This window comes from Microcaecilia unicolor, chromosome 7 (genome assembly GCF_901765095.1).
Source record: "Microcaecilia unicolor chromosome 7, aMicUni1.1, whole genome shotgun sequence".
Taxonomy (NCBI): Eukaryota; Metazoa; Chordata; class Amphibia; order Gymnophiona; family Siphonopidae; genus Microcaecilia; species Microcaecilia unicolor.
In genome coordinates this window covers 153,189,752-153,202,972 of record NC_044037.1, presented here as the reverse complement: position 1 = coordinate 153,202,972, position 13,221 = coordinate 153,189,752, and the positions used below count along the sequence as shown (strand labels likewise).

Below are 13,221 nucleotides of genomic sequence, written 5' to 3'. Positions count from 1 at the left end.
TTACCACCTTACTACACAAACTGTTTCCAGGCTTGTCCCCTAAATAACAAAACATAATGTCAAATTGCTATGAATATTATTGGGATTTATGTAGTCCAAAGTCATGCGATCTTATCTATTCACTCTATTTAAAATAGCTAAGGTGAAACATGATTGTGTCATAAATATATATAAAATGAGATGAAAAACATAGTGAAGATCCTTATGGACTGATGACGATTTAAGGTGGTAGATTCCCATTTTGGGATCAATTTCTATAAAATTGCCATGACATAAACATGCATAAAAGTAGGTACCAGGAAAATATATGGGGTTTTTAGGGATGGAGAATAGGTGCAGTAGGGGAGGGGTCAGTATGCAAGCATCTTATAAAGTACTGATTCCTATTGGTACAAACATGCACAAAGTTATTACTGCCTTGAAGCAGGTGTACAATTCTCATGGCAGCTTTCTACAAAGGCACTTATGAGCCATCCTTGCTTCAGTGCTATGTTACAAAATTACCCTCTTCAATGTCTCTTTTCCTATTATTATTCCTTGCTTCTATCAGCCTTTCAGTTCTCTCAGATCCAACATCTACCCTCTTGCCTTTGATCCCCTTTTTACCTTGGAATCTGATCCCTGCCTCTTACCTCTTTCCTCAGTGACTATCTTCTGCCCTATGTATTCCTTTCCCCAGGATCAGCTCTGTCCTGATATGTTCCCCTTTTCATCCCTACATCACCCTTTCTACTGTAAGAGATAGTAGCATTAGGAAGTATTGGTCTATTAATGACAGCAAAGAAGACACCAAGCAATGGCTGTTACTGGACAGGTTCCCACCACCAAGCTCATGACCATATTACTACTACTAATCATTTCTATAGTGCTACTAGATGTATGCAGCACTGTACACATTATATGCAGGTACTTTCTCTGTACCTAGAGGGCTCACAATCTAAGTTTTTGTATCTGAGTTAATGGAAGGTTAAGCGTTAAGTGACTTGCTCAAGGTCACAAGGAGCTGCAGTGGGAATCAAACCCAGATTGCCAAGATCAAAGCCTGCTGCACTAACCATTAGACTACTCCTTCGCTCCATAATCTATGCATACCTAAAGTCACTATCTGCCCAAATCTCTGCTAGGTAGAAGTTTCTAGCTTATTTTTGGGCGTGGGGGGGGGGGGGGGGGAGGGGTTGTGAGAAGGTAGGAGATGGGCTCCTAAAGTGGGAGGTTCCCATCCAAACCAGAAAACTTGGCAGGCCAGCACTTGATTTTGTGAGTTCTGAAACTACGAGATGAATTTTCTTGTGAGTATTGTGCACTAAGATGACACCTAGTGGTTAGGGTGGTGGACTTTGGTCCTGGGGAACTGAGTTTGATTTCCACTTCAGGCACAGGCAGCTCCTTGTGACTCTGGGCAAGTCAGTTAACCCTCCATTGCCCCAGGTACAAATAAGTACCTGTATACAATATGTAAGCCGCATTGAGCCTGCCATGAGTGGGAAAGTGCGGGGTACAAATGTAACAAAACTACTACTACTACTACTTAACATTTCTAAAGCGCTACTAGGGTTACGCAGCGCTGTACAGTTTAACAAAGAAGGATAGTCCCTACTCAAAGGATAATAAATATTATTAATCATATTATTATTAATAATAATAACAACAACAACACATTTTCTGTAGAAGTGACTCAGCAGGTTGAAAGCTCTGAAGCAGGAAATTGCTACACTATTCTGAATACACTATTTATCCTTATGTTTTGCTCCCAGGACATGGATTTGTATAACTTATTTGATTGCAAAGCAGACAGTTGTCCCTACAAAGATGTAGTATACTTGCCTAGTCTTGAAGCATAGTCAGGTTTGGGAATCAGAATAATTTTTTTGTACACTCTACATAAAGGCTTGAGTTCAGCATTAAAGGGGCAACGGCTGGTGCCTATAATCAGGATGCGTTCTGCAGGTTTCAAGGATTTCAGCAGACTGGGGAGTCTCTTTTTCAGTCGTAGAGGTTTAATCTTTAAGAAAAAGACATATTAGAAGTAAAATGAGAGCTCTACAGACAAACACTGTCAAGTATAATCAGTGACATGGGCAGCAGAAGCTTTGAAAAATTACCTTTTTGGAAAAAAAAAAAAAGGTTTCTTCCTTCCATATAAACTTAGCAGGAGGAGTCTCCCAGAATCATCAAAATAAACCTGCCTTAGGGAAACCAAGCAAGAAGGCTGATGGAGTACAAGACCCAGACTGTGAAATATGTAGAAGGTATTCAAACACTTTTTTGTGTGGAACAGGATTAAGGATTTAAAGGGCAATTCTATAATTAGATACTTGTATTTACATTCCCCTTCCATACATAAATAAATAGAATACTAGGACATAAGTGTACATTTACATGTGAAAGTACCAGTAAGGCACCTAAGTGCATGGGCAGAGCATGGATGGCGCACAGGAAAACAATGAAGGTGACTCAAGAAAAATACAGACGATGCTCCAAAGGGTCTAAAAGTTTATTGTCTGACAACTAAGACTCGATATGGCCGTGTTTCAGCAAATCTGGCCTGCCTCAGGAGTCTATAAACATATTAAAAAGACATGTAACAACTAAATCAAAACATACACTAATACAAATAAATAATCTATAAAAGGGCAAAATTATGAACAAATCAGAATCCCATATTATAAACCTTTAGACCCTTTGGAGCATCATCTGTGTATTTTTCTTGAGTCGCCTTCACTGTTTTCCTATGCATCTTCAAGTCTGTGAGGACTTTGTTTCTTCTATGTGTACATCAGATGAGACATGGATGGGGCTTCTACTTGCATATTAAACCAGAGAAAAATGAAGGCAGATAAAGACAATATGGCCAATCTAGTCTACCAATCCATGACATCTACTCTCCCTTTCACTCCCTTAGAGATCCTATGTACTTGTCCCAAGATTTCTTGAATTCAGAAACAGTTTTCATCTCCACCACCCCCACCAGGAAGTTATTTTACAAATTACCAAGATTAATTGCGCAAAGTATATACCCCAAACCACTGATAAGCTATTGTTTTCCTATCAAGTGTTTTGTACTGAATGAAACACCTTATTTTCATAAATAATTGTATTTATTTTCTATGTTGTGTAATGTATTTGGGAAAATATGCAGAAATTGTCTACTGAATAATTTCTTGAAATAGCACATGAGAAGGAATCTCATCCTCCACAGAACTGCAACACAATGAGCAGGCTTGGGAGTTCTGAGTAGGAATGTACTCATAATTAGTTTGAATTTGGTTCATTTTCAGATCAGTTGACATGGAGGGGAATAACTGAACGGCGCCGGCGAAATACATGGCCGGCGATGTATTTTGGTGGCGCCGCAAACAGCTGGCCAGACCCGTATTTTCGAAAAAGATGGCCGGCCATCTTTTGTTTCGATAATACGGTTCCGGCCAGCCAAATGACCCCTAGGTAGCCCGGTTGGTGTCCTGGCATGTCAGGGGGGTCAGTGCACTAAAAATGCTGGCTCCTCCCACGGCCAAATGCCTTGAATTTGGCCGGGGTTTGAGATGGCCGGCTTCGTTTTTTAGCGATAATGGAAAGTTATGTCGGCCATCTCAAACCCCAGCCAAATTCAAGGCCGTGGGAGGAGCCAGCATTTTTAGTGCACTGCCCCCCCTGACATGCCAGGACACCAACCGGGCTCCCTAGGGGTCATTGCGGTGGACTTCAGAAAAGCTCCCACGTGCATAGCTCCCTTACTTTGGGAGCTGAGCCCCCCAACCCCCCCCCCCAAAAAAAAAAAACCCACTACCCACAAATGTACTGCACACACTAAAACTGCTCCAGGGACCTGCATACAGCCTCTAGGACTTATTGCTGCTGTATAACTTTGGCACAGCAGTTCACACCTGAAGACTAATCTCTCTGAAAAAGTCCTTTCTTGAAATAACCACATTTATTCACAGTTAACTGCAGATCAGAGGTTGTGCCCCACTGGCAAAGAGTCCCCTGGTACTAAGATTAGCAGTAGGTCAGAGCTGGCACAATGGTGTACAATGCCCTCTTTCAGCAACATTCAAGGTAAGAACCACGTTCTCTGACGTGGGTAACACAGGAAAGGGATCTAAAACTGTCTTACAAAAATGGCCACTACCGCATGGACTACAACAGGAAACAAAACGGGGCACACTCTGACCCAGTAAGCAGAGGGAAAAGCAGAGCCTACCAACTACCAATACCTATACCCACCACAATGCATTGCTGATGTGACTCTGCAGTGCAAATAACAGAAAAGGTGCCACACTCACCCCAGAGCCACATCACAAGCAGGCAAAGGCTGTCGGAGGATAGAACACATTCTGCTGTCATGGAGGTGGGTACGGCATTTGAGGCTGGCATAGAGGCTGGCAAAAAAGTATTTGTAACCTGTTTTTTATGCTGGGAGGGGGTTGGTGACCACTGGGGGAGTACAGGGAGGTCATCCCCGATTCCTTCCGGTGGTCATGTGGCCAGTTCGGCCACCTTTTTGAAGCTTGGACCTCAAAAAAAAGGGACCAAGTAAAAGCGGCCAAATGCTCTTCATCGCTGGGTTTTTTTTCCAGTATGGGCTAAAGCCGGCCATTTTGTAACCCCGCCCATGCCCGCCCGTGTCCCGCCTTCGCGTCACTGCCAACACGCCCCCTTGAACTTTCGCCGGCTCTGTGACAGGAAAGCGGCGATGGTGTCAAAATAGCGGCTTTCGATTATACCGATTCGGCCGCTTTTGCGAGATCGCCAGCCATCTCCCGATTTGTGTCAGAAGATAGCCGGCAATCACTTTCGAAAATGAGCTGGATAGTAACATAACATAGTAACATAACATAACATTTTCAGATCAGTTGACAAGTCATTTGATTCATTTGTTTTCAATAAAAAAAAATATGCAGCACATACCTCTACTACCCTTCCTCTCAATGTTGCATTATAACTCCCTGACATTATTTTCCCTCATTCCTATCTTTACAACTTCTTTTAACCCCCTTATACACTTGTCATTGTAAACTGCCTTCATGTAAGTAACAATAGATGTTATATAACAAGGCTAAAATAAACTTGGGAACTTGGATTTAAAGTCAATAGGGGAAACAATTTTAGACTCTTAACAATGGGTTTTCCATCCAAATTTTATGACATTTGTTTGAAACTTGCTTATAAATATCAGCAGTATAAGAAAACACCATTTCAAGACACTAACCATGGATTCTCTTATATGGCAGTTAGGCCCTTCCTAGTGTATCCCAGGATGCACAGGGCTGGGCTGAGCACTGACATTTTCAAGATAGTGGCCATAGAAGAAGTACCGAGTAGGCATTGCTCCTGCTTCCAACTTTTAAGGTATGGGGTACAGGGTATAAGGGGGTGGTTACTCACTATACCTCCAGGCAGGCCTAAGTCAGGGGGCTGGGTTGAGCCTGGTCGCCCAGCAAGGAGGGTCGCTGGGTGGGCCTGGTCTAGCATAGCTTGGGAGCCTGCAGGTGGGTTGGGTCCAGCCCAGCCTGAGGTAGCCAAGGAGGTCCCTTTTTCAGGATCGTTTGGGTATGGAGAAGCTAGAAAAGAATCTGATAGAATATATTCAAAAGATTGGTATGAAAGGGGATGTGCTACTGTTGGGAAATTTCAACTTGTCTGATATGGATTGGAACGTCCTGTCTGCAGAATTGGAAAGAAGTAGGGAGATTGTGGATGCCTGTCAAAGTGCCTTGTTCAGACAAATGGTAACAGAACCCATGAGGGAAGGGTCGATGCTGGATCTTGTGCTCACAAATGCAGGAAGTGTTTCCAATAGCTGGGTGGGTGCCCACCTATGTAATAGTGATTATCACTCGATATGGTTTGATATAAGGGCAAAGGCAGAGTGTGAACGCACAAAACTCAGAGTACTGGATTTCAGACGTACTGATTTTGATAAAATGGGGGAATACCTGAAGAAGGAGCTGTTGGCGTGGGAAGGCATAGGAGAAGTGGAAAATCAGTGGTCAAAGCTAAAGGCTGCTATAAATAAGGCAATTGATCTTTACATGAGGAAAGTAAACAAAAACAAGAGAAACAGGAACCCTATATGGTTCTCCAAACAAGTAGCTGAAAAAATAAGAGCAAAAGAGGCTTTGTTCAAGAAATACAAAAGAACGCAATGAGAGGATCATGGAAAAGACTATTGGATTAAACTCAAAGAAGCGAAGAGGGAAATATGGCTAGCAAAGGTGCTAGCAGAAGAAAAAATGGCTAAAGATGTCACTCCCGTGTTAACATGCATTTCTTTGCACACAGCTTATTTGTATACTATTTGCTAATTCTATTGCATGCAAAAGTTTTTTTTGTGTGTGTTAGGAAATCCTGAGGTGAACTTCAGCATAGAGCTCTCTCTAATGCATGGCTTTCTACATCGGCCCTTCTGTCTCTGTAGGGGAAAAGCTTAGTAAACTGGGTCCTGAATTATTTTTAATTACATTTTTATATGAAATGTGATTCAGGAAAAACTACCAGCTAGCAGCAAAGACAAGAAGAATCTTGTTCTAAAAGGAGTATTAGCATTAAAAACAGAAGAATTCATTACCTGCTTGTCAGTCTTTGGCACTTTCTTGTAGAATGTTTTCTCCGTATCACCAATCCACACAACTGAAGGCTGTAAATTGCGTGCCACCTGTCAGAGCAAAAACATGAAATCAGTCAGAATGTTCTTGTTCTGTGGGAATGCTCCTCCTTTTCATTTGGTCACTAACAGTTTATCTCTTCTATGGGCAAATTTGTGTTCCCACAAATCAGGAGAATAAGAAACAAGACAGATCCAAATAAATATTGTCTGTTGTCTATGGCCTTTAAATTGCCACAATACCATAAATATGGGTTAGAAGATGAATATGGATTCAGAGAAACAGGCTTACAGGTAGAGGGATAAAAGCACGACAAATGAATGAAACAATGAACAGATTCCAATATTAACACCTGGGGTACCCTGATCTGGATATTAGAGTCAAATATGTTTGCAGTTTCTCTAATAAAATATAACAATGACCAGGAATATTGTTTTACAGTTTATTCACACATCCTATATAATAAAACACACCTCCAACATTCTGAAGCTGACTGCATGGCTGAGGCATTCCTGCTCTCTGTATCCATCTCCTGAATTGACATCACGTACTTCCGGGTTGGTCACAAGCAGAAGTGACCAACCACACGAGGTTTCTCGGCTTCAGAATGTTGGAGGTGCATTCTATTAAATAGGATTGGTCAGTTCCTTGAAGCACAGCCAGAGCTCAGCGTCCTGCACAGTAACGCTCAGACACCAGCGAGAGAGGGGGGGGGGGGGGGGGCTGACACCAGAGAGAGGGAGGGAGGGAGGGGGGGCTGACACCAGAGGGGGGGAGGTATCTCTGTCACACACTCACTCTCTCTCTCTCACACACACTCTCACAGTCAATGTCTTTCTCTCTCTCACTCTCACACACTCAGTCTCACACTGTATCACATTCACTCTCTATGTGTCACACAGTCACTCACACACTCTCTTGGTCTCATACACTCAGTCTCACAGAGAGTCTGTGTGTCACACACACTCTCTATCTTGCACACAGTGTATGAAACACACACTCTCTCTCACACTGTGTCTCACATACGCACTTGCACACACTCTCATTATCACACACACACTCTCTCTCACAGACACACTCGCACATTCACTCTCTCGCTCACACACAATCACTCTCACATACACTCTCTCAAACATACACACTCCGAGGAAAACCTTGCTAGCGCCCGTTTCATTTGTGTCAGAAACGGGCCTTTTTTACTAGTTTGATATACCGCTTCCCTACCATAGCAATTGAAGCAGTTTACAATAACAAAAATAAAAAAACATAATAAAACATATCAAAAGGACTCCCTCAAAAATGGTAAAGCACAATCACCCAAGACCACTCAACCGTTCACTTCAATCATACAATATAAAAACAAAGATAATATCCATCTTCCTCTACATCTTTATCTACATCTATTCTTATGTTCAGGCTTGCATGTGCTCAGCGATATGTCAATCAGGCTATCCCTCAGGCAGTGAGACTGACAAAGCCTTCTGAAAAAAGTACACCTTCAACAACCTCTTAAACTAGTCAAGGATTGTGAAAAGGAAGATTCACCTTTTTGAAGAATAGCATGGTTAACTAGAAAATATGACAACCAAGTTAAAGACAAAGATGAAAAAAAATTTAAGAAACACATTTTCCATCAGAAGTAAAAAGGGTCATTTCTCAAAAAACACTGCCCTGATAAAACCCCCCTCCTAACGTCATATCTTTGAACTTAATTCTAATCTTTATTCTTATCAGGAGCCTTTCTTTCTGTGCATGAACACATCCCATAAGTACATAAGTATTGCAATACTGGGACAGACTAAAGGTCCATCAAGCCCAGCATCCTACTTCCAACAGTGGCCAATCCAGGTCACAAATACCTGGCAAGATCCCAAAAAAGTACAAAACATTTTATGCTATTTATCCCAGAAATAAGCAGTGGATTTTCCCCAAGTCCATTTTAATAATAGTCTATGGACTTTTCCTTTAGGAAGCCATCCAAACCGTTTCTAAACCCCGCTAAGCTAACCGCCTTTACAACATTCTCTGGCAATGAATTCCAGAGTTTAATTACACGTTGAGTGAAGAAACATTTTCTCCGATTCATTTTAAATTTACTACTCTGCAGCTTCATTGAAAGCCCCCTAGTTCTAGTATTTTTGGAAAGAGTAAACAAACGCTTCACGTCTACCCTTTCCACTCCACTCATTATTTTATAGACCTCTATCATATCTCCCCTCAGCCGTCTTTTCTCCAAGCTGAAGAGCCCTAGCCACTTTAGCCTTTCCTCATAGGGAAGTCGTCCCATCCCCTTTATCATTTTCGTCACCCTTCTCTACACCTTTTCTAATTCCACTATATCTTTTTTGAGATGCAGTGACCAGAATTGAACACAATATTCGAGGTGTGGTCGCACCATGGAGCGATACAAAGGCATTATAACCTCCTCATTTTTGTTTTCCATTCCTTTCCAAATAATACCTAACATTCTATTTGCTTTCTTAGATGGCACAGCACACTGAGCAGAAGGTTTCAACATATCATCAATGACAACACCTAGATCCCTTTCTTGGTCGGTGACTCCTAACGTGGAACCTTGCATTACGTAGTTAGAATTTGAGTTCCTCTTTCCCACATGCATCATTTTGCACTTGCTCACATTAAACATCATCTGCCATTTAGACACCCAGTCTCCCAGTCTCGTAAGGTCCACTTGTAATTTTTCACAATCCTCTTGCGATTTAACAACTTTGAATAACTTTCAGGCTTATTTTCAAAAGAGAAGGGCGCCCATCTTTTGACACAAATCGAGAGATGGGTGTCCTTCTCCCAGAGTCACCCAAATTGGCATAATCGAAAGCCAATTTTGGGCGTCCTCAACTGCTTTCCGTCGCGGGGATGACCAAAGTTCACGGGGGCAGTTGGAAGCTTAGCAAAGGTGGGACTGGGGTGTGTCTAACACCTGGGTGTCCTCGACCGATATTGTAAAAAAGAAGGGCGTCCCTGACGAGCACTTGGGCGACTTTACTTGGTCCATTTTTTGTTACGACCAAGCCTCAAAAAGGTGCCTGAACTGACCAGATGACCACCGGAGGGAATCAGGGATGACCTTCCTTTACTCCCCCAGTAGTCACCAACCCCCTCCCACCATAAAAAACTTTTTAAATATATTTTGCCAGTCTCTATGCCAGCATCAAAATATCATACCCAGCTCCATGACAGCAATGCAGGTCCCTGGAGCAGTTTTAGTGGGTGCAGTCCACTTCAGGCAGGCGGACCCAGGCCCACCCCCCCTACCTGTTACACTTGTGGTGGTAAATGTGAGCCCTTCAAAACTCACCAGAAACCCACTGTACCCGCATGTAGGTGCCCCCCATCACCCCTTAGGGCTATGGTAGTGGTGTACAGTTGTGGGGAATGGGGTTTGGGGGGCTCAGCATACAAGGTAAGGAAGCTATGTACCTGGGAGCTTTTTCTGAAGTACACTGCAGTGCCCCCTAGGGTGCCCGGTTGGTGTCTTGGAATGTCAGGGGGACCAGTGCACTACGAATGCTGGCTCCTACCACAACCAAATGGCTTGGATTTGGTCGTTTCTGAGATGGGCGTCCTAGGTTTCCATTATCAGCAAAAATCGGGGATGACCATCTCTAAGGTTGACCTAAATTTCACGATTTGGGCGTCCCCGACCATATTATCGAAACGAAAGATGGACGCCCATCTTGTTTCAATAATACGGGTTTCCTCACCCCTTCGCCGGGACATCCTGCGAGGACATCCTCAGGAAAACTTGGGCGCACCTTTCAATTATGCCCCTCTTTGTGTCGTAAGCAAATTTAATAACCTCACTAGTTACTCCCATCTCTAGCTCATTTATAAATATGTTAAAAAGCAGTGGTCCCAGCACAGACCCCTGGAGAACCCAACTAACTACCCTTTTCCATTCAGAATACTGACCATTTAACCCTACTCTCTGTTTTCTATCTTTTAACCAGTTTTTAATCCACAATAGGACACTACCTCCTATCCCATGACTCTCCAATTTCCTCTGGTCTTTCATGAGGTACTTTGTCAAAAGCCTTTTGAAAATCCAGATACACAATATCAACCAGCTCACCTTTATCCACATGTTTGTTCCCCCCTTCAAAGAAATGTAATAGATTGGTGAGGCATGATTTCCCTTCACTAAATCCATTTTGACTTTGTCTCATTAATCCATACTTTTGAATATGCTCTGTAATTTTGTTCTTTATAATAGTCTCTACCATTTTGCCCGGTACTGACGTCAGGCTCACTGGTCTATAATTTCCCAGATCTCCTCTGGAACCTTTTTTAAAGTCAATAATTTTTTATTGAAGAAAATGCACTTCTACATTACAGTTGAGTACTGTATACAATCCACTTTATCAAAACCGCAAGTTAACAATAACCAACTATAACATCGACATCATTTGCTTTTATTATTATTTTCTTTCCCTTTCCCTCCCCCCTTCTCCCCCACTTCCAAGCCCCCCCCCAACCCCTCATACCTCTTCTCCCCCTTGTATACTTGCACATTTCAGTCTCTGGAACCTTTTTTAAAAATCAGCATTACATTGGCCACCCTCCAATCTTCCGGTACCACACTCGATTTTAAGGATAAATGCATATCACTAACAGTAGCTCCGCAAGCTCAATTTTCAGTTCTATCAGTACTCTATCAGAACTGCCCCATTACGTCCTCCAGGTTTACCGTGAAGTCAGTAAGCTTCTCCGACTCATCCGCTTGAAATACCATTTCCGACACCGGTATCCCACCCAAATTTTCCTCGGTGAAGACCGAAGCAAAGAATTCATTCAATCTCTCCGCTACGTCTTTATCTTCCTTGATCGCCCCTTTTACCCCTCTGTCATCCAGTGGCCCAACCAATTCTTTTGCTGGCTTCCTGCTTTTAATATACTGAAAACATTTTTTGCTATGTTTTTTTGCCTCTAATGCTATCTTTTTTTCGTAATCCCTCTTGGCCTTCTTTATCTGCACCTTGCATTTGCTTTGATACTCCTTATGCTGCTTCTTGTTATTTTCAGATGGTTCCTTCTTCCATTTTCTGAAGTCATTTCTATTAGCCCTAATAGCTTCCTTCACCTCATTTTTCAACCACACTGGCTGTCTTTTGGACTTCCGTCTTTCTTTTCTAATTCGCGGAATATGTTTCGCCTGGGCCTCCAGGATGGTATTTTTGAACAGCGTCCATGTCTGTTGTACAGTTTTTACCCTCTCAGTTGCCCCCCCCCTAAGTTTTTTTTAACCATTCTTCTCATTTTATCACAGTCTCCTTTTTTAAAGTTAAACGTTAACGTATTTGACTTCCTGTGTATAATTACTTCAAGGTTGATATCAAAACTGATCATATTATGATCACTGTTATCAAGCGGCCCCAGCACCATAATGTCCCTCACCAGATCATGCGCTCCACTAAGGACCAAGTCTAGAATTTTTCCTTCTCTCGTCGGCTCCTGCACCAGCTGCTCCATAAAGCTGTCCTTGATTTCATCAAGGAATTGTACCTCTCTAGCGTGTCCCAATGTTACACTTACCCAGGCTATATTTGGATAATTGAAGTCACCCATTATTATCACATTGCCCATTTTGTTTGCGTCTCTGATTTCTTTTATCATTTCTGCATCTACCTGCTCATCCTGTCGAGGCGGATGGTAGTAAACTCCTATCACCGTCCTTTTCCCTTTTATACATGGAATTTCAACCCACAATGATTCAAAGGTGTGATTTGTGTCCTGCTGAATTTGTAATCTATCTGAGTCAAGGCTCTCGTTAATATACAATGCTACCCCTCCACCAGTCCAGTCCACCCTATCACTACGATACACTTTGTACCCCGGTATGACAGTGTCCCACTGGTTATTCTCCTTCCACCAGGTCTCAGTAATGCCTATTATATCCAATTTTTCATTTAGTGCAATATATTTATTCCAACTCTATCATCTTATTTTTTAGACTCCTAGCATTTGCATATAGACATTTCAGAGTATGTTTGTTGTTCCTATTTGCATGATGCTTAGTACTTGACACTAATGATTTGCCATCTTTTGTCTGATCTTTGGTTGTATTTAAGGGCACCTGGCCTACCACGGTCTGTTGTGCAACCTCACTATCCAGAAACCCTATCTTCCCTGTTTGTGAGATATCCTTGCACGATACCTTATCCCGAATCATGCGCTTTTGAGCGACTGTCGGCCTTCCCCCCCCCCCCCCATTTCTAGTTTAAAAGCTGCTCTATCTCCTTTTTAAATGCCGATGCCAACAGCCTGGTCCCACCCTGGTTAAAGTGGAGCCCATCCTTTCGAAATAGGCTCCCCTTCCCCAGAATGTTGCCCAGTTCCTAACAAATCTAAAACCCTCCTCCCTGCACCATCGTCTCATCCACGCATTGAGACTCCAGAGCTCTGCCTGTCTCTTTGGCCCTCCGTGTGGAACAGGTAGCATTTCAGAAAATGCTACCCTAGAAGATCTGGATTTGAGCTTTCTACCTAAGAGCCTAAATTTGGCTTCCAGAACCTCTCTCCCACATTTTCCTACATCATTGGTATCCACATGTACCAAGACAGCCAACTCCTCCCCAGCACTATGTAAAATCCTATC

General features: G+C 42.6%; 1 protein-coding gene across 1 annotated transcript in view; it reads right to left on the bottom strand.

Annotated features, from left to right (window-relative positions):
• The window catches only part of IQCA1 (IQ motif containing with AAA domain 1), an 827,164-nt gene that overhangs the window by 70,501 nt on the left and 743,442 nt on the right, over positions 1-13,221 (bottom strand). The window contains exons 16-17 of the mRNA XM_030209164.1: positions 6,569-6,655; positions 1,825-2,002 (exon numbers count right to left, since the gene is read on the bottom strand). Coding sequence (XP_030065024.1) covers positions 1,825-2,002; positions 6,569-6,655 — 265 coding nt within the window. The remainder of the gene's footprint in view (positions 1-1,824; positions 2,003-6,568; positions 6,656-13,221) is intronic.